This window comes from Rhamphochromis sp. 'chilingali' (genome assembly GCF_963969265.1).
Source record: "Rhamphochromis sp. 'chilingali' genome assembly, chromosome: 19".
In the NCBI taxonomy this organism is placed as follows: domain Eukaryota; kingdom Metazoa; phylum Chordata; class Actinopteri; order Cichliformes; family Cichlidae; genus Rhamphochromis; species Rhamphochromis sp. 'chilingali'.
Window position 1 is genome coordinate 31,797,677 of NC_137946.1, and position 27,685 is coordinate 31,825,361.

The following is a 27,685-nucleotide window of genomic DNA, read 5'->3' on the forward strand; positions in this document are numbered from 1 at the left end:
TTGGTATCACCTATGTGAAGTCATGTCCCAGTCGTGTCCCTGTGTTCTGTCTCCATCGTTTTCTGTTTTCCCCGTCTGTTCTGACAAGTTCATGTCTTAGTCTTAGGCTGTATCCCAATTCACGGTCTGCAGCCTTAAAGGCCGCATTTCAAGGCCGATTACGTCACAGCGGTGCGCCGAAGGCTGTCCCAATTCAAAGGCTGCTCGAAATGCGGCCCTGAAATGCGTCCTTCATTTCCCTGAATTTTAAGGATGTGGCGGTGTAGACTTCGTGGCCCAACATATCCCAGAATGCATAGCGCGGCGGTGGGTGTGGATAACTTTGCTGAAAAAAAACGGCGGATGAGGGGCAGCCGAAGAGTGAACTTTAAGTAAGTACTGAATATTATGTCACTTATTTATGTGCAAATGTTTAATAACGAAGAACATTAAAACATTACTGTTGGTCACATGTCGGCAAAGTTATGTGACATTAGTGACGTTTGTACTAACTTGGTTTTAAAGCCTTTACTTTAAAATATACGCCGTTCAATAGCTGAGCTTAATCAGAGAATGATCAAAGCTCATGTAGAAACAAACAAATGAACAAAAGATTTTCTCCTTTATTTCTGTCAAACAAAGCTGTATGACACGTTTCCAGCTGTTAGTATCATGGTTGCTAGGCAACCTGGGCAGCGCAACGGAGGCTAGACCGTCCCATTTCACAAGCCTCGCACTTCCGGCCTTAGCGGTCTTTGAGTACGCGGCCCTTGAGGATCGTTGAGGCTGCGTACTTTAAGGCTGCAGACCCTGAATTGGGATACAGCCTTAGTCTCTGAGCTAGTCACTTCCTGTATCATTTTGATTCAGGGTCAGTTTCACGTCCTCATCAGTGATGAGTCTGTTCAGCTGTGTGCTCCAGGTGTGTCCACTCTGCCCTAATCTCCTCCTGTGTTCATGTCGGGTCCTCTCATGGTGTGTGACTCTCCAGTCGTCGTTTGTCCCTGTTCGGCTCCATTGTTGTTTTCGGGTTTTTGTTTCCTTCGCCTTTTTACCCGCATTTAAATGAAGCTGTGATTTTGACGTCCTTCACACTTTGATCACCACACGCTCGTTCACATGACAATACCAGTTCCCTGACATTTTCCCCAAAGAAAATCCTGATTAATTCAGCCTCGCAGGTCCCTTCTTGTAAAATTGAACAGTGAACTGTTGTAAAACAATGAACAGAATAAACCACTTAAAGCCAGATGATGACTATGATGAAAGATTTTGAGGTAGAACAGCTTTAGGTTATCAGCTATCAGTCAAATTCAGCTCAGACTGAGTGTGTGGCTCCGTACTTCGTCGTTCCTCTCCACGGTGTACATGGTGTGTGTTTGCATGTGTGTGAGGCGTGGATGTCTCCGTGGTGTAAACGTCTTGTTTATCATCTTTCTCCCGTCTGTGCTGTCAGATGTGATGACAGTCAATCAGAGCAGAAAGTGAGCGAGACGGATTCCTGGTGTGACTGTGGATAACGGGACGTAGGGATGTCTGCGAAGGGAAAAAGGAAAGTTGGAACAAGAAGAGATAACGTCCACACGGTCAAGATTAATACTGGTCAGCGAGGGTAGCCTTTTTCTGTTGAGCTCTTGTTTATTAATAATGTTTGTTCACCTATTTTACCTGATTAGACCTCTCCTCAGGACTGACGGGGTGTGTAGAAACTAATTCAGAATCAGAATCAGAATCAGAATACTTTATTGATCCCTGGGGGAAATTATTTTTTGTTACAGTGCTCCATTTTAAACCAACATTAAGACAAGACAGACAATACGCTAACTAAGAATAGTACAATATATACATATATATACATACATACATACATAAGTCACTTATAAATAAATATTTGGAAAAGAAACATGTGTAGTTGTAGCAGTAACCAGTGTGTTAAGTGGATGCGTTGTACAGGGAGATGGCCACAGGCAGGAAAGATTTCCTGTGTCGTTCAGTGGTGCTTTTCGGTAATCTCAGTCTCTCACTGAACGAGCTCCTGTGACTGACCAGCATGTCATGGAGTGGGTGGGAGGTGTTATCCAACATTGTCTTTATCTTGGACAGCATCCGCCTCTCCGACACCACCTTGAGGGAGTCCAGCTCCATCCCCACAACATTGCTGGCCTTACGGATCAGTTTATTAAGTCTGTTGGCATCTGCGACCCTCAGCCTGCTCCCCCAGCATGCAACAGCATAGAGGATCGCACTGGCCACCACAGACTCATAGAAAATCCTCAGCATTTTCTGGCAGATGTTGAAGGACCTCAGTCGCCTCAAAAAATAGAGACGACTCTGGCCCTTCCTGTAAAGTGCTGTGGTGTTTTTAGCCCAGTCCAGTTTATTGTCAATGTGTACTCCAAGGTATTTATAGTCCTCCACAATGTCAACACTGACCCCCTGGATTGAAACAGGGGTCAAGTGTTTCCTGGTCTTCCTGAAGTCCACGATCAGTTCCTTGGTCTTTGCCACGTTGAGCTGCAGATGATTCTGCTCACACCACGTGACAAAGGAGTCGACCACAGCCCGGTACTCTGTCTCATCATCCCTGCTGATGCATCCAACCACCGCAGAGTCATCAGAAAACTTCTGAAGATGGCAGGTCTCTGTGCAGTGGCTGAAGTCTGTGGTGTAGAGGGTGAAGAGGAAGGGGGAGAGGACAGTCCCCTGTGGTGCCCCTGTGTTGCTGATCACCTTGTCAGACACACACTGTGGGAGACGTACATATTGTGGTCTTCCTGTCAGGTAATCAACAATCCAGGACACCAGAGAAGCATCCACCTGCATCGCTGCTAACTTATCACCCAGGAGGGTCGGCCTGATGGTGTTGAAAGCACTGGAAAAGTCAAAAAACATGACCCTCACAGTGCTCGCCGGCTGGTCCAGATGGGTGTAGACACGATTGAGCAGGTAGATGATGGCGTCCTCTGTTCCGAGACGAGGCTGATAAGCGAACTGAAGGGGATCCAGATGTGGTCTTACTATGGGTCGCAGCTGGTCCAGGATGAGCCTTTCCAGGGTCTTCATGATGTGGGAGGTCAGTGCCACGGGCCTGTAATCCTGGGGGCCACTGGGACGAGGCGTCTTTGGTACAGGGACGAGGCATGATGTCTTCCACATCACCGGGACCCTCTGCAGACTCAGACTCAGCATAAACAGTTTATGAAAGACTCCACACAGCTGGGGGGCACAGGCCTTGAGGACAAGGGGACTCACTCCGTCTGGTCCAGCAGACTTGCCTGAGTGAAGTCTCCTCATTTGCATCTCAAATTGGTGTCTTTCTCACTCTCCTATTGCAACCATTAAATTTGCTCCACTTCCCATCACAGATCCGCCCACGTATACTCTACAGTAGCAGAACGCTAATCAACCAGAACAAATGCTGCGAGTGTGTGGGTGGGTGTGTTTGATGGGTATGTTTTGATGGAGAAGTGAGTCTTATTTGCCTTTACTGAAATACAGACTTTTTCACTTCTCATTCGTGTCCGCCCAAGAAGCTCGTTTGTAATTCTGTAAACCAGAGGCTATTTAGGTCTGTTTCTCTGTGCGTATCCTCCTGGGTGATGCCACCGCTTATCGCGGAGGTGCTTCACCAGGCAAAGTTTATATAAAACTACATTTAAAAAACAAAAAAGGTCATTACTCACTAGGTATAACGTAAACAGCAACAGACCTAGAATGCCTTGTGGCGTTTCCATCCCATTAGTAATGCGCAAGCTGAGTAGAAGTTTCTGGCCCTGCTTCATTTATTTGTAATGTGCATGGAGAAGAGGACATTACAGTCAAAACTAATTTAAATTCTTAAATCAGATAGATTTAAAGGTGTATTACAAATATCTGTAAAGTTATGACCCTGATTAAGGATGTGATGTGATGCTGTCCAGAGACTGAGGGCGTCAGAAAGTATGCTGACCTTTACAAAGTAGTTTTGCCCCAAAGGAAAATCAAATTTTAACCTTCCAGACCAAGTTGTGTTTGTCTTAAACCGAACAGATATAGAAACTCAGTTGCTGTTTTTTAGAGTGCCACCATAAAAACGTTGCAGTTTTCCCAGCACATCCATATGCTTACATTATTAATTATAGATCCATCAGAGCACTTTTTTATGCAAGGTAGCTCATAATGTAAACAAGTTTAACTTCCAGCCCTGCTAAACACACTCAGTACAGACTTATATATATCTTTTTTTTTTTTTTTTTTTTTTAAGGCAAAAAGTCAATCCCCTGATGCCCTATATCTACAGTCGTGATCCAGAAAACAGTGGTTGGAGACAATGGCACCTGTGTGCAATGAACTTCGCTCTCATTGTCTTTGAAACAGCTGCTATGAAGATGAGAACCAGGTCAAAGCAAGTCCTGGTGTGTTGCAACAGTCAAAGCAACAATAGGATGGAGTCTGTCCACTATCAGTTTGTAATTGGTCAAATTGGCAGTTAAAAGCAATCTGTAATCTGCCAATTAACTGTTATAAATCGCTCATCTGTTCCCATCTGTTGCAAATCTGTTGCTGTTTGCATACACAGAAATTCGCATTAAACAGAAATTCACATGAACTGAACCCAGCCAGTTGGCAATCTGTCTGGCAAATTTTTGCAAACCTTCACTAATCTGTCTGAGAGTGACTGCACTCAGTCCAAGTTGGACCAGGATTGTTTGGAGGCATGCTACCTCCCACCGGGCAACCTGTGCAATTGGCTTGCCATCAAAACTAGTCATCCATAGGTTGATAGTCTTGTACACTCAATGCAGTCAACCACCAGTTTGTCATACTCGTGGGGATGTTGCCGTGCTGTTTTTACTGTGACTGAATCAGAACAGCTGTTTCAAACAAACCCTGGTGCTGTACGTTTTGCAAAATGTGTTCAGTGTGGAGTTTCTCGTTGTTGCAACCTGGTCAATTACTTAATTATTTTCTACAAATAAAGCTCACTGCTTTCATTGGTATTGTTCATCTTCTAGCTTTCCATATCAATCCCAAAAGTGAAAAAGCAGCTTGGCAGTACTTCCTCATTTTATTTGGCTCCATCTACTCGATGCGTTTTAGCAGCACAGGTTCTCTGTCAAGGTGTCCTTGGTTGTGAGCTTTTACCGACATTTTTCCTCAATACTTGAAGTAGGGTGTTGTTTTTGCACTGCAGCAAAGGACACAAAGGACGAGAACTTTCTTTTTGTAATGCTGCTACCTAAACATTGATTCTTACAACTAAAATTCGGTGTATCGAAGTAAGTGGACAGTTTCTTTACTCTATATGTAACATGTTTAACTGTTCTGGCCATGCAAAACAACCTAAACAAAGTAACCTAATGGCATCCCATAGATTAACCCAGGCAGCAGTAAGCTGTTTATTTTGCTTTATCACATGCACTATATAGACAGCAGTATTGCGTGAGCCTATCTACACATTACACCTACAGGAGCATTTACGACATCCCATTCAAATTGAGCCTTGTGCAGCTACAACAGCTTCCACTCTCCTGGGAAGGCTTTCTACAAGATTTTAAAGTGTCTGTGGAAATGTTTGCCCGTTCATCCAGAAGAGCATTTCTGAGGTCAGACACCAACGTGGGACACTCACAATCTCTGTTCTCGTTCATCCCAACGGTGCCTGATGGGGTTGAGATCAGGGCTCTATGTGGGTCAATCAAGTTCTTCCACACCAAACTCATCCAACATTTCCTTTTTGGACCTTGTTTGAAAACTCCAAAAATTCATGGTCAACTGAAGCATTAATATTTTCCTTCATTGGAACTAGGTTTAGGCTAAAGCCCAAAAAACAATACGTGGTGTGTTAAAACACTTGTCTATAAACAGTTCCAACGAGTAGTCATTTCTGACAGTCCTGTTTTAGCATGTACTTCGTCTTCTTCCATCTTATCCAACAGAAAGCAAATAACAGTCTTTGGTTCAGATCCAGTGATTTCAGCTTGCTTGTCACCATCTAAGCCTTAGTGCCTCATCTCCCCTCCAGAAGAAGTTGGCTAAGGCTTAGAGCTGTTAATACCTCAGTCCAGCTGAAGTAATAAAAGATGTAGCTTAGATAATGCTGTCAACAGACAAGAATCTTCTTTCTTCGCTTATTAACCTCTCAACATCCACGTGTTCATGTAGACACCATTTAGCAGTGGGTTGCATTTTTAACTACATGCCAAACAAACAGTTTCAGAAACTATAAAATGTATCCTTCAGAGAAACACTCTTACATACCTTTTAGTGTTAAAGTCCTTTTGTTTTTGAGATGATAAGAATATATGTGGATCTTTACTTTACCCTAAACCCACAAAGTGAAATGTGAATCATCGTGGAGAGATTTTGGGCCACTCTTCTTTAGTTTTCATTTAGTTCCTTTCAATCAGAGGTCTGGACTTTGGCTGGGCCATGGTAACACCTTGATTTCTGCTGCAGATTTCCTGCTGTTCTTGGGATCATTGTCCTGCTCCTGATCAAACTTGTGGTCTGACTTTGGGTTGAATTTATGGTAACATTATAGTAACTTAAAGATTATGGCTTTGGTAATGCACACCTGAATGCTTCACACCTGCAAACAACCAAAACTTCTGCTTTTGTAGAGGTGCTCACACTTCCTGATGATCAGCTGTTCAGCTACATATGATTGACAGCATGTAGCTGTTATTTACCCCTCAAATGCAGAGTCTTGTGAAAACTTTCTTTATCACATGACTGCAGAGTTTCCATTATTCTTTTTAGGAATATACTTGGACTTGCCTCAAGGCGCATCAACATGCCTCGAGGCGGTCCATTACACCATTTGCAACCACTGGATTAACCTACCATGACCCCAGCAGTTACAAAGGTTTGGCCTTAACACAGCAGCACTCCAGCTACAGCAGACTTTCCAGCATTAAGCAGACTGCAGTGCTCTTTAGACGGAAAATGTTCATGTTGTTGCAGTAAATGTTATATGCATGATCTTTCTATCTATATAGCACAATGGTATTCTTTGATCTGAATTGAATGAGAGGGACAGCGGTGGAAAGACTGTGAAGTGAAAATGAGAAAATCTGGAGAAAGAAAAGGGGGAGAAAAGGGGTGACAAAAGTATGGAGCGTGAAGATTAAAGAATAAGAGGGGGTGAGAACAAAAGAGACGCAAGTGACAGTGAAAGAGTTTGAAAGTTATAAGAAACTGGGAGGGGGGGGGGGGGGGGGGGGTATTAAGAAAAAACACAGTATGGAAAAAATGAAAGAGGATCACTTTTGTCCGAAAGTCTGAGATGAATAGAGTGACAAAAAAAAAGAGCGTGTAAGAGAAAAACGAGACAAAAGGGGATTTTGAAGAGAACTGAAATAAAAAGAGCTTCGTGTGATAGAAGCGAAGCTATGGAGACGACTTTGATGGGATTTAGGGGTCAAATAGAAAACGACAAATAACTAATAAGAGCATTTCAGTGGTGTTTGCATTGAGATGAACTGAAAGCATCAATCACTGCTGCTTCCTTTCTGAATCATTCGTTCAAATAATAAGAAAGTGATACTTTTACATCACTGATGCAATACATCGTTTCCTAGGTGACACTCCAAAGCCTGTCGTCAGGTCACTGTCCACACAACACAAGAGTCTATAGTCAGGCGTAGTTTTTCTTCCCTCTTCCCCTTTGTTGATGCATCTTTGGTGACAACTAGCCAATTGAGAATGAAATATGGCCCAAACTATCCAATTATGTCAGAAAAAGGCGAGCGAGCTCGTTGGTGCATGGCTAAAATCTAATCTTACCCTAATCTCTCCCAGCTCCTTGGCAGGTAGCAATCGAGGAATCAAATCCTATTTCAGGATATCATATTAACCCCTAACACATTTTCGGGCAGCCAGACACACATCCCAGCCAGAGCCGCCGCTTCTCATCAAGCCATAACCGTTACATCCATCTGCGTGGTAATACCTTGTCAACAGGATGTGTCTTTGCATCTGAAGAATGCCTTTGTGATTCGCCCGCACTGGCAAATTTGAAAGCGCAGCTTCATTTGTATCCCGACCAACTGAGAGATAAAGGGAATATATGTATGAAGCAATATAAAGGAAAGCGAATGCAGGAGGGGAAGAGAACAAAAAAGCAGAACAGAAACAAAATGGGAGCATCAGTGAGAAGAACTTTTTCTCCCTTTGAATGAAATAACACGTGAAGGTCCTCATGGAAACTTTGGTAGACTTGCATTAGCCTGATCTGTCCCTCGGTTCTTCGTGTATCTTGTAGCGCTTCGCCGTGCACGGTAGCGTAATGGGACTGGGACTGAGACCATGGTGATGGACAGAAACAAAAAAGGTTAGAGACAGTCGGGAACCCAGCGTTCCCTCCAGTAACTCCAGTAACTCTTCTTCTGCCTGTATTGATTACATTTTTATAATTTTAACGTTGTTAGCACCGTTAGACACTCTAATGATGACGCAAAGGCTTCGACAGGCAAGTAAAACCAAAATAATACTGAATACTAAACAGTTTTTTAAAAATCCTAATAAATACTTAAAATATTAAAGCCAGTAAAGAAATTACATCCGTCTTCCTGTACCGTGTATGTTCTGGAACAGCCAGAAGGGCCCACCTGCTGCCTTTGAAAATGAGGCTAGTTTCTGCCTGTTTTCCCTGCGACTGCACCTCCTCTTGTAACCACACGTGTTAGGTGTAGCGTGAAGCTGGAGAGACCGGTGGAGTTAAACAATATCGAGCTGATGACATGTTGTGCTGCCGTAAGTGCAGTAAAACCTTTCCAACAAGCATCAGACAGAACATCACAGCAGCGAAAGCAGGAGAGCGAGACGCAGACGGGAGCGTGTTAGCCGTCATGTCAACTCTCCTGACCACAGTTTGTGATTCGGTGAAAAACATATTGTAAAGGAAAAGCTGCTGGCAGTGCGCTGCTGCTAATCCATGACACAGTAAACCATGAGCAACATAGAACTGAACTGAATAGATCAGCCCGTGGTCACGATATCCAAACCAATCCAAATATCAGCTCAGTGCATCCCTACTAACAGGTTCATCATTTTAACTAGGCCTAATAAAACAAACTGAAAATGAAAGTGAGTCTCAATAGAACTGAATTCAGTCGGCTTCTATTTAAACCCCACAAACTCCCACGACTCCAGGACACACGCGCGGTCTTTTCCAACACCTAGAACAACAGTGTAGAGTCACAGAAACAAACCAACCCCCACATCACACAGTTCTCCCCCAGCCTATGTAACCTCAGAGAGGTGATTGCTGACTCGGTCCAGCTGCCAAATGAGGGTAATGAGCAGCAGGTGCGTCCTGGAGAGAGGGCAGAGTGAAAGAGAGACAGAGGGGTAGGAGGAGCAAGAGACGAGGAGGCGGAGAGAGAACAACACCACACCCACACAAGGGCAATTTCAAGAGGAGGGCCCACTAGGGCCGTAACATCCCCGTGTGCTGATGGTAGAATGATGAACACAGGGAGGAAGCCAGGTGCAGCCATTTATACATACAGGTTGGGATGATGAGGGCAGTGTAGAGGATTAACAGTTTACACACTGTAGAAATGCAATTTCTTTATCGAAGCTAGCAGTGAAGCACACCTGTTCGTCATCAAATAATGAAACACAGGGCGGCTCCATCTTAAATCACCTGATAGGTCACATGACCACAACCAATGGGAATAATATCCAATCAGAACCACGTCTTATAGAGGACAAACAGCTGATCAATAATCTAGGAGTAATACATATCTCCTCGGCACAAAAAATCAGTGCTGAGAAAGACGCCAGCCTCACGGCGGTGACGATGTGCGCTGATTCTTCCTGTTTTAAGGTAAAGAAGAAGAGCATGAAGAGATCATATGGAAACAATCAAGATGCAAAACTATAGAAAACAGAATAAATAACCACACACAACAAAAACTCTGTGAACGTCCTGAATTTGAGCCTTACTTCAAGACGTTTTTGCTGCTGCAAAGAGACACAGCCTTGATAGTCATGTGACAGCGGTGCGGGCCAATAGAAGAGAAGGGGCCAAACTCCAAAGCTGTCCCACAGATTAATTTTCAGACTGCTTTTTATGCTTTGGACAGATTTAAACACTTGCTTGAGGCTCAGTGTGAACGTTCACAATGAAAGGACTTGACCTTAAAGGTGCTTTAAAATCACCTGTTCCTTTTGTATTAAATAACTCTCACGTGGACGTCCGCTCTGTCTCGTGTTTTTATTGTCCTCTAGAGTACTTCAGCACGAGGCAACAGCGCTGCAGAAACTGAAATTATAGAGCAGAAGTCACGGCGCTGCCAACCAAGCTGACCACTGTGATCTGTGAAGAAATCACAGATTCAATGAGCGCTGCCTTCAGCTCTTTCTCCTCTTCTTATATCCCATCTGCCCTCCTCTCCATCTCCAATCTCCTCTCCCTTCTCTCGCCTCGCTTTCATTTGCCGTCTTCTCTCTCCATCCTCACCCTGCCCCTCCTCCTCATCCTCATCTTCTTGCCTCAATTACCTCGATCTTCATTCACCTCTCCCTGTCACACCAGGTTCTGATCTCCCTCCTTTCATCCCTCATTCGTCCTCCCATGTCACCCTTTCTTTTTGTTTCATTAATCCGAGCCTAAGCAGTTTGAAAAAGAACAAAACTGCAACAACAAAAAGAAATATTTATTCAGCAGATAGCGCCATGACAAAAGAGATCACGACTCAAGGTGGCCTCCCTCTGCAGGCACATTTAGCACATCTGAGCATTATCACAACCAAGAGAAAAGAATTAAGACAGCACATCCAAGCCCTTATTTCCCCTCCTCCCCCCTCTGTCTGTCCTCTCTAATATCACACCCACTCCTTTCTTCTTCCTCGCTGTCCTCCACACCTTCTGCTCACACTGATCTTGGTAATTGAGAGGATGGCCTGCTCTCCAGCAGAGTGTACGAGTGACCAATCATAAAGCCCCGCGAAGCGATCAGCAGCACTCTTACTGCCCCAGATTGCCATTTAACCTATGATTTTCTATGTAGCACAAAGGCAGCCCGTTCCAACTCAACATAGCTTACACTATATTTATAACACCAAACAGCTCTGACCGCTGCAAACGGTGGCAGCTAATCAGGCGAAGGCGCCGTGGCCAAGGACAAAGGAGTCAGGCGCAGCCAACGGGGAGCGTGCAGACGCCGCCTGCAGGCTTCGGTCTGTGCAAGTTTACAGTCGATGTCATTAAAAAAAACACACCAGTTGTTATCTGAAGGCAGACAATATGAGGAGGAAGTGTGAAGAGTTATTAACCTTTGATTGTAGTTGTAGATATGAGGCAGGGCCAAGAAAGGAGAGAGAGGAAATGAGGATGTCCAAAAGTGGAATGGAAGACATGAAAGAGAGCGAGATGAAACTGTATTGATCGCTGTGGGGAAATGAGGCGGTGGCAGCCGCGAAACTAATAGGCGACAGCAAGGAAATAAAGGTAAGAGTCAAAAGACGAATAACAGGCAGAGGAATATATTATTATAAAGTGGAAGTACATAAATATCCCACAGCCTGATGGAAGGATCACATTAAAGAAGCATTCTTCACTTTGACATCTGTTCTGTACACACAGCTTCTGTTTTAAGTCTGGATTTTTTTTAAATATGAAAAACACTTTATATTAGAACGAGAGGCGAGGAGATGGGAAAGAGCATGAGACAAAGTTTCAATTCGCAGGGGTGGTGAAGAGGAAATGAATACGGATACAAGCCGGGGAGAGAGAAATATTTCATTGTCTGACTCCCCGAGGAGCAACCTGGGAGAATGAGCGGAGATGAGAGAGGAGGAAGGCCTTTAGAAGGAGTAATAGAGGAGGATTTCTTTTTATAACCTGCCTTCCACTGACACAGAATATGTCTGAGGTCCTTTGAACGCTGAACAAACTTCTTCGTCTTGCGGTGTATTCATTTTTATTTATTTATACAGGACAAGGACGAGCAGCAGCCTTTGACCTTTGGATTATTTAAAGTCAGTTTCCGTTGGATTTCCCTCAGTATCTCCTCGTTCCTGCCTCTTTCTTGTCTTTTCTGTTTATACCTTCATCCTTCTTTACCTTTAATGTCTCTAGTCTGTGTTTAGTATTTGCTTTACGATTGTTTTCTACTTTGAAGCTTAGTTTTCTTTTCATATCCTGTGCAGATTTTACTTGTTTCATGGTTTTCACTTGTGTCTAGTCCCACTTGCTGTTATTTGTCAATCAACCTTCAGTATATAAATATTCCTGTCCTCCTTCTTGTGTCTACCTCTTGTGATTTGTTAGATTTTATGCTTTTTATATTTCTTTATCAGCACCTTTTGTTGGAATTCGCTCCATCACGTGTTCTGTATTTTCTACTTTCACCTCGTGGCAGAATTGGTAGCAGTGTGGTTTCCTTGCATGGACTCAGCTGTTAAATGTGGTCACAAATTAAAATTAGAGGTTTTAGGAGCTTACGATTTAGGAGGTTTGCCTGCTTTGTATCCATGTGTTTGGGATCTTTGTCCTGTTAGAACACTCATTTGTGTTTCAACCATCCTGCTGTTGATTTGAGGTGAAGTTGTCCTCCTTCATCATTCAATCCACTTTGTGCCAAAACCACTGGCAGCAAAACATCTGTAGAGCATGATGCGACCCCCCACCATGCTTGACAGCTAGTATAAAGCTCTTGGGTTTGAAAGCCTCACCTTTGTTCTAAAAGAATACATGTTGTCATTGTGGCAAAATATCTATTGTTGTGCCATCTGACTGTAAAACTACATAAGTACACTTTAAAAGTAGAATGGGAGGCAGAGCCTTCAGTTTTCAGGCCCCTCTTCTGTGGAACCAGCTTCCAGTTTGGATTCGGGAGACAGACACTATCTCTACTTTCAAGATTAGGCTTCAAACTTTCCTTTTTGCTAAAGCATATAGTTAGGGCTGGACCAGGTGACCCTGAATCCTCCCTTAGTAATGCTGATTCTCATGATTCCCATGATGCATTGAGTATTTCTTCTTCACTCTCTGCACTGAATCATATCTGTTATTAACCTCTGTCTCTCTTCCACAGCATGTCTTTATCCTGTCTTCCTTCTCTCACCCCAACCGGTCGCAGCAGATGGCCCCGCCCCTCCCTGACCCTGGTTGGAGGTTTCTTCCTGTTAAAAGGGAGTTTTTCCTTCCCACTGTCGCCAAAGTGCTGCTCATAGGGGTCATATGATTATTGGGTTTTTCTCTGTATGTAAGGGTCTACATTACAATATAAAGCACCTTGAGGCGGCTATTGTTGTGATTTGGTGCTGTATAAATAAGATTGAATTGAATAAAACACTTAAGTTGTCAACAGGAAAGCTAAATGCCTTCTAAATGGCCTGCATTTGTATAGCGCTTTTCTAGTCCATAGGACCCCAAAGCGCTTTACACTACATTCAGTCATTCACCCATTCACACACACATTCACACACTGGCGATGGCAAGCTACATTGTAGCCACAGCTGCCCTGGGGCGCACTGACAGAGGCGAGGCTGCCGGACACTAATATCTATCAAGCCTGAAGGTGTTGATTTTGGAGCAGGGGCTCCTCCGACTTCTAAGCAAAGTGATGCGAGTAATACATCGTCATCAACTGATAGCGTTTTGACCTAGAAGTCCATGAGAAAAAAAGGAGTGAGCTCTCTTGATACATAACTGTATTATACGCATGGCTGATGAGTTTATATCCTTAATCACTAGTTTGAAATCCTACTGAATGCAATACAATGGCTATGCTGTAATTTATGTTCCCCGTTAGAGTCAAACAGATGATCAAGCACGCTATGCTTTAGGGTGGGACTCTCTTCTGAATGAGTTGCTACAGCGTCTCCGGTTTTTTAGCCACATCCACCAACTGACGTGACTTTTATGTTCTGAGTGCTACCAGAGTTGACAAGGAGCTGAAATACAGTTGGTCAGGTTCCAAAAAAGTGGGTTACTTAGTTTGAAAACACTCATCGTGATACTCCGTCATCAAACTTGCACTCAAACCCTGAATTTGAGAGGCGATGAGAAAAGTCCGAAGAGTAATGAGGAGCTGGATGTTCTCAGTCATCGGCATTCAGGGCTTTTTTCTTTGGCTTGAAGAGGCATTTCAGTATTCTCCGAACCACCTCTATGGGATCAATTTTTACTCCCTTGTTTTGCAAAGTGTAAGATTAAAGTCTAGTCCATGCTCTCTTAATGTCCAGATACAACAGTTTTAAATTGTGTTGTCTCTAATCTGTTTTTATTTGCCCTCCAGTGACACAGCTCGCTGAGAATACAAATCGATCACGGCAGGCAAAAACTATAGAAATGAGCACGGGGCTGATATACAGTAATGAGGGATTCGTCAGAAATGTTCAGTAGCAGAGAAAGGAAGTTAACCGAAGGACTGATTCACACCATCTATACAGAGCACGTCTTTATAAGAGCGCTTATCATAAAGACTAAGCACGCGGTCAAGTCAATCAGCCACAATGACATTATGTTATTAACGACTATGTATTTAATTAATTACCAGCCTCTGTTCAATGTGCAGTAATTAATATGCAGTGGGGATTAACCCTTGTGGCAGAGATCAAGGGATAAAGCAAAGGAAGCTGAAGTTTCAATTTGGTAATTCGCTCATTTGCCTGGAACAGAGGTTTCTTTAGTTCGAGCTCACTGGTGTTACAAATACAGTAACTGCTGGGATTTTAAATGAAAAAACAACATGTCAGCATGGCTTCTTAGTTTAATCAAACTACTTTATTACCAAGGGTAATGTCAGGGACATTATAATAGGAAATAATTACCAATATTCTCACCAACTTCATTACGTACACCTTGCTACTTCCAGGTTGGACCCCCTTCTTGTTTCTTTAAGTCTTTATGAAATGCAACGCGATGCTAGAAACATTCCTCAGAGATTTTGGTCAGTATTGACATGATAGCATCACTACCAACACGTGCTGCAGATTTGTCAGCTGCACATCAACGATGTAGCTCTGCCATTCCACCACATCAGAGATGTGATTGAGTTCCGGTGACTCTGGAGGCCAGTTTTAGATAGCCAAGCTTTGTGATACAGAGTTATAAAGACGTAGACGTGGTCACCAACAATACTCAGGTACGCTGTGGTGTTTGAAGAGGCTCAGCTGGTGGGATCCAAAAAATATCTCCCCACCCTGACCTGAAACTACAAGGCAGGATGGATCTATGCTTTCATGTTGTTTGTGATAAATTCACCACCGAATGCCACAGAAGGAATTGAGACTGGTCTTCATGTCCTTGCTTCCCGAAAAAAATGCCAATCAACAACTGTCCAGTGCTAGTGTCCATTTTTGCTTTTCCTTGGCTGAGTTACTGTAGCTCATGGGGTAGAGCAGGTAATCTCGTGGTTTGAGCCCCGTTTGCCAAATATCCTCGGACTTGCTCTCCAATGCATCCTTTGGAGTGTGAGTCTGTGTGGATGTTAGACAACAAGCACTTAAGCATAGAAAAAAGTGTTTGTATGTATGGGAGTGAGGTATGTTGTATAAAGTGCTCTGGTGCTCAGGTAGTGTGGAAAGCGCTACATAAGAGTCAGTCCGTTTACCAAGTAGACTGCAACAAACTATCAAAGTGTGACTGAAAACAAAGCTTTATTCTTTTCTTTTTAAACAGGTATATGTGGCATCAGCACAAGCAGGATTTTCTATTTTTAATGCAAGAATGAATAACCTGTTCTAGAAGGACTTTAGAATAATAACACAATCGTACGCATATAAAAAAGTCAGTACTGTAAATTTATCTTTGTCTCCATATTAAACTCCTCTGAACTGACGTCCTGTCATTTGAAGAGCTTTAAGCTACTTTGGTCATGAAACGAAGAAAATCCTGGAATTTCTTTCCTCCCAGATAACCCGACGCCGAACTCTGAAACTAAAGTGAACTTTGCTGCTGGTTTTCTTTCTTGCCTCTTTCAACATTTCCATCTGGTGCAACTGTAGTACAGCGCCTCAGTGTTCTTTGTTCTCGGGGGAACGCAGGTCACCACCCAGGTGAATTTATTCATTAATGACGCCAGGAGCAAACTCGAGGGATGACACCAGCATCTAGAGATTGTTAGCACACATGGGTTCATCTACCATCTTATTCTTGTGCTTCTTCTGTAATCTCTGTTACTCTCACCGATGCAACTTGCATGACTTTACTCCCTGTTGTGATTTTTCTCATATAGATTTCTTATATATTGCATATAAACAGTTTCAGAGTTCTGTTATATGGATTTTCAGAAATTTATAGTGTATTTTTTTTAAACTTTCTTCTTATTTCTAGCTTTTCTCATCATGTTTGACAGGAAGGAAAAATGTGAAAATACAGGTGTGCACACTTTTAATTTACTTTGCAGTTTTTTGCTCAGGTGAATGTTTAGTAGTACTTAGCTGAACTGCAGAGCTGGGTAATAGTTCCTCACTGCAATCGATGTTTCTACACCTTTCACATAAGTATTCCTGTAATTATTTGTGCATTTTAAACTTAAAGCGGAGTGTTCAAGCAGATACACAACTTCCAGTTCAAGACTGTATTTAAAGAGTGGAGGAGTTCGTTATAATCTTAGCTTTAAAATACAGTTAAAAGAAACTTTAGAGGGTAATTTACAGTAGACTAAAAATATGCACAGAGCCAGTGATTAATCACACTTTGCAAGTCATATAGAAGCTTTGATTTATGAGTTTGTTTCTTACTCCACCACCACCGCCAAAAAACTCTTCAGCAATGCCGTCTCCGAGTAGTTTCTGTCTTACCTTTCTACTTTATAAACGAGAATCCCTGCTGTAATAAATAAACCAGTCAACACATCATGTTTATCTGGGTTTTAAATGCATGAAAAAAGATTTGGAAACAGAGTCTCAGCTGAGGAAATAGTGAAAACATGCTTCAGATTAACACTCTGAGTGCACAGAGGCTAAAGCTACGGCCACACGGGGGAAACAGTGGTTGGAGATAGCAGCACTAAAGTGGTTCCTTTGGATCTGTGACCACTCCGTCGGCTGCTGTCTTCATATGATAATAAAGCAGTAAAAAGGCGGAGCCAAACAGCTGTCGCTCTCATCGGTTTGCGATTGAATGAGGTCAGTTTGGCAATTACATGCAATCTGTTTATGATAACTTTGCAAAATTTGCAATTCTGTTACTGTCTGAATCATATTCAGTATACAATATTCGGAAATTTAGTTGCTGCAGGATAGTAATTTACCTGAAGAGTTATACATAGGCACGCTGCATTCATGCATTTATACAGGAATACCACAACACAACTAGATGCTACCAATTGAAACGAGACCCTGTTCCCAAGAGCTGTGTTGCAGTCGAGCTGTGTTGCAGTTGAGCTGTGCTCATCGGCACAGACTGACTCTGCTAGAGATTACGTTAGCTGGGTTGTGTTTGCAGTCTGTGTATAATTTATAGATGATAAATGAATTTTTTAATATGTTACCAGCCTGAATTGGATCACAATTGTTTGGAAACAGGTTGCCTCCCAACAACCAACCCAAGGTGGTTGTTGCAGCTGCTTATAATAAACTCTCCAGCCACACCAAAAGGCCTGAAAGACCAAAGACGGCAGCTAAACTCAATAACAACGTTGTTTCCAACAAAAACACATTCACAACATTTAACCAAGTTAAGAACACTCAAAGAGGTGGGCCTATCATTGTTCTGGATAAATGAGACGCCCTCATGAACACAGAAGCTTTACAACACAAACCACTGGTTTTAAGGACAGATGACACTTTCCAAAGAAAACCTGTAAAAGAACCTGTTTCAGAAAAGTTCTGGAAAAAATCTTTGGACAGATGAAACCAAGGTGAAAAAATATGAAGTAGGAGAGAAACACTCACATTCTCAGTATACTGCATCACCTGTTAGTTACGGTGGATTTAGTTTGTATGTGTGGCTGCCAGTGGAACTGCTGATAGAAACAGGATGACTTCTGATGTGTACAGAGCTGTTCTCTCTGCTCAGACTCAGAAAACAGAGCAAACCTGATCAGACAGCAAATAACGACCCAAAACAAACTGCTAAAGATCCATGGTTTTGGATTCTTTTGCGTCAAAAGATCCAATCCACGAGTTTCTCAGTGCAAAGAAATGGGATATTCTTCGATTGTCACGTTTGTCATCTGATTCGTATCCAGCAGAGCAGGTTTTGCATTATTAAATAGCAAACAGAATGCAGAGAGACCCACAAACAGGGAACAACTGTGGGTGACTACAGTCAAAGCCTGACGGAGAACATCAAGCGAGGAAACTCAACATTTGGTGATGTCCATCATTTGTAGACTTCAGGCAGTCGCTGACTGCAAAGAATCCAAGTATTCGTTAGCTACGCTTCATTCAGAACAAAACCTCGCATTCTCTCGTTGTGGTATCAGCTAAAACCTTCCATGTGGAAAAAAAACCATCACGTATTTTATCCACAACCAGCGTGGTGACAGGAAGACAGGAAGTGTACAGAGCGCTCCTGTTTAGGTTTGACTGTCGTGAGGCGTTCTGACATCTCTGCAGCTTCCTGTAGAGATCGGCTTGTGCCTCTGAGTGGTTTTGTCAAGATGTGAAGCCGAGTGGGCTGATTTATTTTTAATCCTCATGCAGAAATTTTGAACAGCCACAGCATGCAGAGAGGGGCCGTAGTGTTCGAGTGTCAGATCCACTTACTTTGTGCTCCATTCACAGCACTGGTTTCAGAGTGGCTGTTCTCACGTTTTTCTTCAATTCTTCAGACTGTTTTTGTTTTTTCATTACACGTAAGTTCAGGTCACTGTGGAGGAACCGCAAAGACATAAAAATGGGTAATAGAGTACTGTGCGCACAAGTCTTGATTTAGCCCTCATGTTTTAAATATTTAGCTAGAAAAACATGAAACGTGTGCAAACACAGATGGAAATAGAGGATAAAAGGCAAAAACAGAGCTTGTACAATTCTAACAAGCTTGAAAGTCAATATTTGGCTTGACCACTGTTGCTCACTCAACACTTGGAAGCAAAATATAGAGATAGCACAGTACTCTACATCCACTTTCAACTTTTTTCCCAATTTGTAACTTTTCTGGACATCTTGAAACCTGTGGCTTATTCTAACTACAAATTGTTGACGTCTTGGTGAATTAGGTATAAAACAAATGTTGGTATAATTTAAGATCATTGAAGGAATTGAAGACATGTTAGCAGCGATTCAGAGGTCTGGAACCTCCACTGTCATTCACAAATAGAAGTGGATAATCCATTCATTTGGTTTTTCTGTTAGCTGAACAGATGCTCCACGTACCCAAAACGGCCTTCACATAATTCTATACAACTGTTTATTCATAGAAACAAATATTTACTGGTAAAAGTAATGCTGTAAATGTCTGTAATGCAGTAGTCTAATGAGCAGATTTCCTTACATAAATATGTTAGTTTGACGTGAATCAAGTTTTTAAAACGTTTCCACTTTCAGTCTGATACTGATGAGCACTGGCTGTGGGTGTATTTACTAATAGAACTTATACAACTGCTGAATTTAATCTTTATTTTCTGATACATCTGTTAACTTGGTGCTTGGTTTCCATGTAAACCTTGAAGGCTCCTGTGCCATATGTATCATGTAAACTATTCACCACCCATCACACATGAATCGGTGCTCTTCCTTACCCTGTTAGAGTTCACTTCAGCCCCTCACCCTGAACGTTGTACCTGCCGTTTGTAAGCTGCTGCCTCTGTATGTTTCCAGGCTGGAGTCTCCCACCCGCTCTCTGCTGATGGAGGCCCCGAAGGGAATCCAGATCCTGGCTGAGGCCGGAGACATCCAGGCCATCTGCAGGAGCGAGCTGCGACTGGAGTCCAAAGACGGAGAGGTACTGTGTGTCCACCGAAGCAGGAGTTTATGGGGTTATGTTGGGTTTAATACAACTGGGATGTTATTTTCTGCATTTTGGCATGAGATCTCACCACACCAGGGTCTCGGGGTAAGAATAAGTCTGACGAGTCAAGAAAGCCAAAGAGTCAAGAGTTCAGACCCTGTTAAACCACAATTAAACATTTTACCTAAACTATCTGTTGCAATTTATGGACCCACTTCTAGCTTGATTTCTGCAGAATTAGTATCTGCAATTTTTGGTTGCTTGCTTACATGTGTAAGTGCAACATAATGTACAATATGACATATTTTTCTGAAGAGTGCCTTTGAATCAGAAAGGATCTCAGCATTTTTTAAAAACCAAAAAGCCACTAAAAGTGGAATTTTTGTGTTTTTTCTTCACAAAGATGAGAAAAAACTTTTCAACCACCAACTGCATCTATTTGCATTGACCTCCATTCTCAAGATTCCCAGGAATGAAACTAGGCTGCTATTTTTATAAAATTCTGAAAGATATTTAAAGACGACACCCACACTCCATCCACAGCCTGTTTACCACGCTGCCATCTGGCAGATAAACACAAGTATCTGCTGCTGTACCACCGAACTCGTCCTGAACTTTGCTGTGAGAAGAAGCATTTTCATCTTTTTATTCATTTGTATTTTTTTCTTTAGTAGCTTTCAGCGATTAAAAGAATAATTGATTAATCGCTGTTAAGATTTCTCTGCTTCTGCTCATCACTCTCTTCGTTATGAAAATGACAGTTTTTTAATGAGTGTTATTTGTCTCATTTGGAGTTTTGTTCATTCATTTCTAATCGACTTTAACGAACTCCACCAAACAGGGCCAGCAGGCTAGTTTGAAGCTTCCCATACTAACCTCATTAAAATGGTGCCAGCAGAAGTGACTGTATGTATGAATGTATTCCAACACAGTTTCAATTAGCTAAAAAAAATCCCAGCGAATAATAAATATTCTTTGTTTTCTTATACTGAGCCTTCAGGTCATCGTCGATCTGAAACACGGCGTCTCTTTTTAAGGACTAGAGGAAAGAAAAAAATCGATTATATTCACTTTCAGTTCCATGTTACCCTCTTAGATGCTGGTAGACTTGCATTATTTACAATTCAAGATAATACAGTAAACGTATTCATACATGTGCTCTCCTCAGATCAAAACCTCCTTTCATTTATAGCCAGCTTTCTGCTGATTGGTTGCCCTTTCTGATTAACATGCACGTGGGTGGGGCTGACTGCATTAGCATCACATTGCCATTGACTCTGCCTGCACAGTATGAATGCTGCAACCTGTGCAGGATTCATTATAGCGCTACATAGATTCACATAGCCTGTTTGCCCTTGTGTATCTAACTTCCTCTCTTTTAAAAATCTGTGCCTGCACTGTTAGCCATCAAGCACACAATGAGTGGTTTGAGGTAAAAACTTCTTCCTGTCTTTGAGTCCTGTTACTCTAAAAGTGGTTTTTGCACAAAGCTCTCGCTCTGCGCACCGACAAAAAGTTAACAAATTAACTTTTCTTGTCCTGCGGCCATGCTGGCTGATGGGGATCCATCTCAATTCAGCATTTTCTCCTGTCCAAACTTATTTTTAGCAAACATCGATCCAAACAATAGCTGGCTTCCTTCGCCAACATGGGCCGGCGTTCTCATAATGGCTGGTGGCAATTTCCCACATGCTGGCCGTGCACCAGGATCTGTAAGAGCCTCGCGGAAAAAAGAGAACATAAGATGATTGGTGGTCTGTTTTATACTCTCTCATCCTCCTTTTACTAATTACTTCCCCACAGTGTCTCCTATGTGCTGCTAGCTTCCATTTCCATCCATCTTTCCAGTTTTCCGTCCTTCCTTCCTCCTTTCTCTGCCCTCTTTCTGTCGTAAACTTTGCTTGTTTACCCCCCCACCTTCCAAATTCGTTCATCCACTCATGCTGCTTCCTTCCTTCTTTCATCCTTTCCTTCCTGCTCCTAAATTCCCCCAACCATCCCCTGATTCGTTACACACATCAGTCTTCACATTCATCACGGCCGGCTGCGCTGATAAAAGGATTTCCCTCCTTAGGTTGCACCAGTCGTGTCATGTCAAATCTGCTAAAATCAGCGGAGGAGGATTAGGAAGAAGAAAGTGTTTAAAAGTTTCCCACAAAAACTGTTTCGTACATTAAGACAGACTGCTGATATGAGATGGACACAGGGAGGGAGGGAGGGCGGGCGGGAGGCGGTCTCAGGAAGGTGCCCTTGAATCCAGTTTAGTCCAATTAAATGCAATCGCACAGATTTCATGGATGTGTGGTCAGAAATGAGGCTGTTGGACTAACGGTGGGCAGTGCATATAATTAGAATCGCGTTCTCACACTCCATTAGGGTTGCAAATGTCCATTTGTCAAACCTCTGTCTAACACACATTCACGCTCCCCCTCTCTCCTCAGGCGCCGCCACTGCAATTACAGAAAGGTTTTGGCTATTAGACACCCACAGACCACACAGGCAGATAATGAAATAGAGTCGTGCACACTCTTCTCGAAGCATTTTTTTAAAGCACGCAAAGAACGACCCGTAATTCCCGAGCGCACATGCGCAGTGACTTAAGGCGTCCTTGTTACAGCCATCTGGACAGGCTGCACTTCACATGTGTAGCTGCTGGCATGTTTAATTACAAGGACGCTGCATCAAGTGTGAGCTGAACACCGGTGCTGTCATAGTTCAACCTTAATTGACTCTCTGTTGGTTATCCACCAAGGTGAGACAGACCAGTGCAGATTTACATCGCAGCCCGCACCAGTTAGCAAGAAAGGCCACGCAGTCTGTCTGAGACGGGCAAGGAAGACACTGGCAGTTACACAAGAAAGTCATCACATGCAAGCACAAACTGTTGTGAAGCCCGCGGAGATGCATTTAAACATTTTCATCACGAGACCCTCGGAAGCTGTTTTCTCTCTGACAGAATACAGAGAAACAAACTAGAAGCTAAGTTCGGATGCACAAGAGTCTGAAACCATAACTGTACATACATTTACAAAAAGAAACGTTACCTTGTCGAATCTATAAACTCAACAAATGTGGGTGTTTGTTAAGTGTTGGTGTCGTTGCTCCAAAAAGTAATTTATTACACATCACACGTGAGTAAATGTCGGTCTTAGCCCATCCTAAAAGTGTTCATTTGTGGAACCAGGGTTCTCTCTTTTGAGATACGTGGACAAAAGTATTAGGCCACATATTTTTTCACTTCCCAGTTCCATTGACATGGGTGTAAAAAATCGAGCGCCTAGCCATGCAGTCTGCCTTTGCAAACATTTCCCAAAGAATGTCTTGTTGTAAAGCGCTCAATGAATTCGTGCATGGTACTGTAATAGGATGCCACAGCAAGGTCCGTAAAAGCATGGCTGGATGATTTTGGTGTGGAAAAACGTGTAGAGCCCTGACTTCAAACCCATCAACCACCTTTGGGATGAACTACAATGGAAATGGCAAGCCTGGGCTCCACATACAACATCCAGTGTCTGACCTCACAAAAGCTTTTCTGGATAAACTGACAAAAATTCCCACAGGCATGCTTCAAAATCTTGTAGAAATTCTTCACAGAAGAGTGGAAGCTGCAGTAGGGGCACGGCTTTTGGAAAAGCTAGTGTAGATGTGGCCCGATGTTTTTGCTCATATAGTGCGTGGCTCACTTGGATGGATTTACCATCATATCTTCACAAATATGCACATCAGACAAAGATAATAAAAACTGCAGATGTATGCATTATACAGGACTGATAACAACCATTAAAGAAATATTAGCTTAGCCATTAGGTGATGTCTTCCTCCTAACAGCAGGTACCTATCACCATTTAGCAGGGTGGTCGTTCCACCCTGCTAAATGGAAGTAATATGCGGTGTGTTGAGGGCTAAAAAAGCCACAGAAGTCAGCATCGGGGAAAAAGGGTAAGTGATAATATAGCTCATGCAGAGAACATTTGTATTCCTACGGGAGTCTTTTCTCTCCAAGCTGCAGGAAGCAACAGAAAACCTCTGGAGACATGAAATAAAACCGAACTGATACCTTGACCTCACCTCACCTTTACCTGCCCAACCTGTTTGTACTGTTGCCCATCACAAGCACACAGACACACGAATTTATCCCGCCGCCCACACACACATTTACACACAGGTTCTGGAGTGTCTCACACCGTCTGCCCCTCGTGGTGAAAGATTTGTTCAACAGCAGCTGTCTGAGGAAGTCAGCTGAGACTCTGCTTTAAAAGTGTTCCAGGTCATTTGATGGCGATGCCTCCCCGAGGTGCACCGTAATGGCTCCTTTACCTTTTTATGGCTGGAGAGCTCCTCCTGTCCGCAGCCGGTGCAACACCAGCCTCATACGAGCCCCGGGAGGATGGGGGGAGGAGGGGATTCATGCAGCGGTGGTTTGTGGCTGTGCAGACCGAGAGAGATGGTTTGTTCCAATCAATGAGGGGAGTAAAATGAGTTATGGGTTAATGTGTTTATGGAGCGGCTTGCAGAACAACTTTTCTTAGGTTTTGCTCTCCTTTTATTGCTCAGGAGACGAGAGGAATAACTTTTGAATGAGCCGACTGTAAACTTGTAGAGGGCTTTTTTGCTTTTTATTTACCGTTTGGGACTCTCTGCCAACAAAATACTTGAAAATATCCCAAAATAAAACTCTGTTCATCTGGATTTGGGGCCTCCTCAAACAAAACACCTGCTGTAGAGGGCAATTTAGTTTACAGTGAAGTCTAAGTGCTGAGGAGAAATATGATCAGGCAACCAGTTAAACAACTTCTAGTTTTACCTTCAGGTTTGATTGGTCCAAAGCACAGTGTGGTTTCCTAATAAGTGCACAGTTTTTAGTTTTCCAAATTTCAAACCTCCTAGATGGACCTAATGGCCAAGGAGCCAGACAGTTTTTAATGCTCTTGTTCAGTAGTTCTCCAGGGTTTCTGAAGGTCTTTCAAATGTTTTCTTTCACCATTTGCTGCTTTTTCCTTCAGTCAAGTCCTTGTACCTGACCATTTTCTGAGGAATTTTCTTTTGTTGTCTGCTGATGTTTGTTGAATTCTTCAATATCTTCAAGAACTTTTTACTAGCAGTCTGTTGCTAAACACATTTTTCCCATTTCTTTAGCTGATATTTTTGCAACAACAATGTAATTCCCAAGGAGCTATTAGTCACAAACACCGCACACAATGCCGAGATATGTAGTGTGTCCTTAAAAATTTGAGGAAACTGGACAAGTGGAGATCAGAAGAAGTCTAAAAACTATTTACAGCAGACAAGGAGAATCTGAAAGTGATTTCCTTAAAGGCCCTGACACAGGATGTATCTGGTCCTTCAGTTGAGCAATCTACAATTTTTTTCAAAGCATCATCAAATGGAAGTGGCTTCCTTTAGAATAGACCAAGAAGCCAATCTTAAGGATGGGAAACAGGGAGAAAAGGATGAGGTATGAAAATCTGACAGATGTCCAAGATCATCTTGACAGAACAGAGCAAAAGGCAGCCAATATCCAAAGAAAAGCTTTCAATGCGCTTCTAGAAGACTGGAGAACTATTCCTGAGGACTAAATTTCAGAAGGCTTGCCCAAAGAGCTCAGGCTGTGCTGAGGAATTAAGGTGGTCAGTCCAAATACTTTACAAATGCTGTGTTTTGCCTTATATGGTGTATTTCGATGTATCTTTGCAGGTTTTAATAAATCTCTGCACCTATTTCCAATTTTCCTAGCAAAATAGAAAGAAATGATGGGTGGTATAAGACTACAACACTGTACTGTATTTGCTATGTTTAGCATGTTAATCACAACTACATTTGGTCACCAAGAAGTCTTTCTCTTCTCTCCTGAACTCAGCCAGTCCTCAGCTAAACTGAATCGCTCTTCTTCTCTTGTCACTCTTAGCTGCCCTCAAAGTAAATCATTCACTCGTTCTCCTTGGCTTTTATTTTCCTTCTCAGGACTTCTGACTCACATAAATAGTGTCTGAAACTCCTGACACCTTCGCTCTCCCCTTCGTTGGTTGCATAGAATGTTAAGTGACCTGGATACTCAACTGCAGCAACTATCCAGTTTTTCTGACTTGAGATTTTTCCTCCCACATTTCCCAGTGTTTTCCAGCCCTTTCAGTGGACATGAGTGGAATGAATTGTAAAGGTCATGTGTTGGATTTGAAGTTAACAGCATCGCTGCACAGTAGAGTCATATTTATGATAAAAGTCACTGAGATTGCTCCTGCCTGGCATCATCTGTGCAGAAATCTCTCTAGATTGAGGCGGTGTTGTCCTACAGGATATTGCAGAGGCATGCCTTTTACCAAAATGTCATCAGTTTTAATCCCTGAAGGAGGAGAAAAGATAAAGATTAAGAGTAAAAGTAAATTTGTCAAAGCTGAGAAAAGCTGGAAACAGAGTTTAAGAGGTTTAGAAAACAGTTCTGCGTGTCTGCAGGTCAGATGATCACAAAGGTTCTTGTTGTTGGTATATACCAACAACGTATATGTATAAGATTTGCATCAGTGCAACTTTTTAATTTATAGGATGAATTATCTGGTTTCTTTCTCCCTTGAAACGGGAGACAGTTTCTGTTTCAGACAGTAAAGATGATAAACTATGACTGATGAGTTGAGTCCATAAAATATGTAGAAGATTATTCAGGTTAAAATGAAAACCAGCAACTAAAGCAGTGAAAATGCCAAGTATCATTGACATGAAAATGAAAATTAAGAAAACAAGCAGGAATTACATCCCAGGAACTCTGGGGTGGAAATTAGTGTCAGAATTCTTCCTTCTCTAACCCACAACAAGACACAGCAGAGGTCCGTGTTTCCCTGAGCCAGGTTCTGTTTCTTCCTGTTAAAAAGGAGTTTTTCCTTCCCACTGTCACCAAGTGCTTACTCAGAGGGGTTGTTTGGTTGTTGGGGTTTTCTCTGTGTCATTGTAGAGTCTTTACCTTACAATATAAAGCACCTTGAGGTGATAACTGTGGGATTTGGCACTGTGTAAATAAAAGTGAATTGAATCTAAATTGAATAAGGTGTCACTGCACTGACGCATCAGGTTAGTCTGTCACTCCTGAGTCATCATTTACCAACGAGCAGGGTTACTGCTGTGACCCGTTTTAACCCCAAAAACCTGTTTCTCAAAAGCAAACACAGTCTGTAGTGCCTACGTCTAACAATCAGGAGATGAAAATAAAAAGTCAGCCAAATTAAGTGCAAAGCAGAAAGGCAGCTGAACCTCCACCCCCGCCGACGTCTCTCTGAGACAACTAAGACTCTTATCTCTGTTTAGTGTGGATGCTCCTGGCAACTGATTAATATTTGATTAAGCGGGAGGAAGAAATCAGAATATTGAGTCATTGAGTAAGAAAACACTCAGAAAATAGTCTGAGAATAATGAAATGGACAATTTCTCCACACGAATAGCATGTTTACTTAATGCAGCTAACATTAGCTGTGCTAGCAGAAGTAGCCTTCTTTGCTCACGAGTATGTACGTACGCTTGGAGTTTCCCGACACAACCACGATACAGCCAGTCTTTATTTAGCTCTACAGAACAGTCCTGGTTAGCAAGGCTAGCATTCCCATTGCTGTTTTACAACTTTCAGTCACAGCTAGCTTCAACGAGTGGTGGGTGACTGTGTGACATCTCAGAACCAACAGTTAACTGCATTGTGTCTTAATAAAATATTAATACCTTAATTTACCAGGGCAGCATTTAGTCACCTTGCTTTTTATTTATTATGCTTTACATTCATAAAAACAGTTGTGATATCTTTCACAAACACAAAAACAAAGCTAATTCAGCTAACTGGGTTAGCTAACTCAGATGGGTCTTTGCACCGATGTGTCCATAAATCCATCTTTCT

At 42.5% G+C, this 27,685-nt stretch overlaps 1 protein-coding gene across 3 annotated transcripts in view; it reads left to right on the plus strand.

The window, feature by feature from the left end:
• Window positions 1-27,685, plus strand: part of sgcd (sarcoglycan, delta (dystrophin-associated glycoprotein)) — a 353,669-nt gene that overhangs the window by 319,479 nt on the left and 6,505 nt on the right. For all 3 annotated transcript variants that reach the window (XM_080867176.1, XM_080867177.1, XM_080867175.1), the window contains one exon: window positions 19,686-19,809. In XM_080867176.1, coding sequence (XP_080723302.1) covers window positions 19,686-19,809 — 124 coding nt within the window. The remainder of the gene's footprint in view (window positions 1-19,685; window positions 19,810-27,685) is intronic.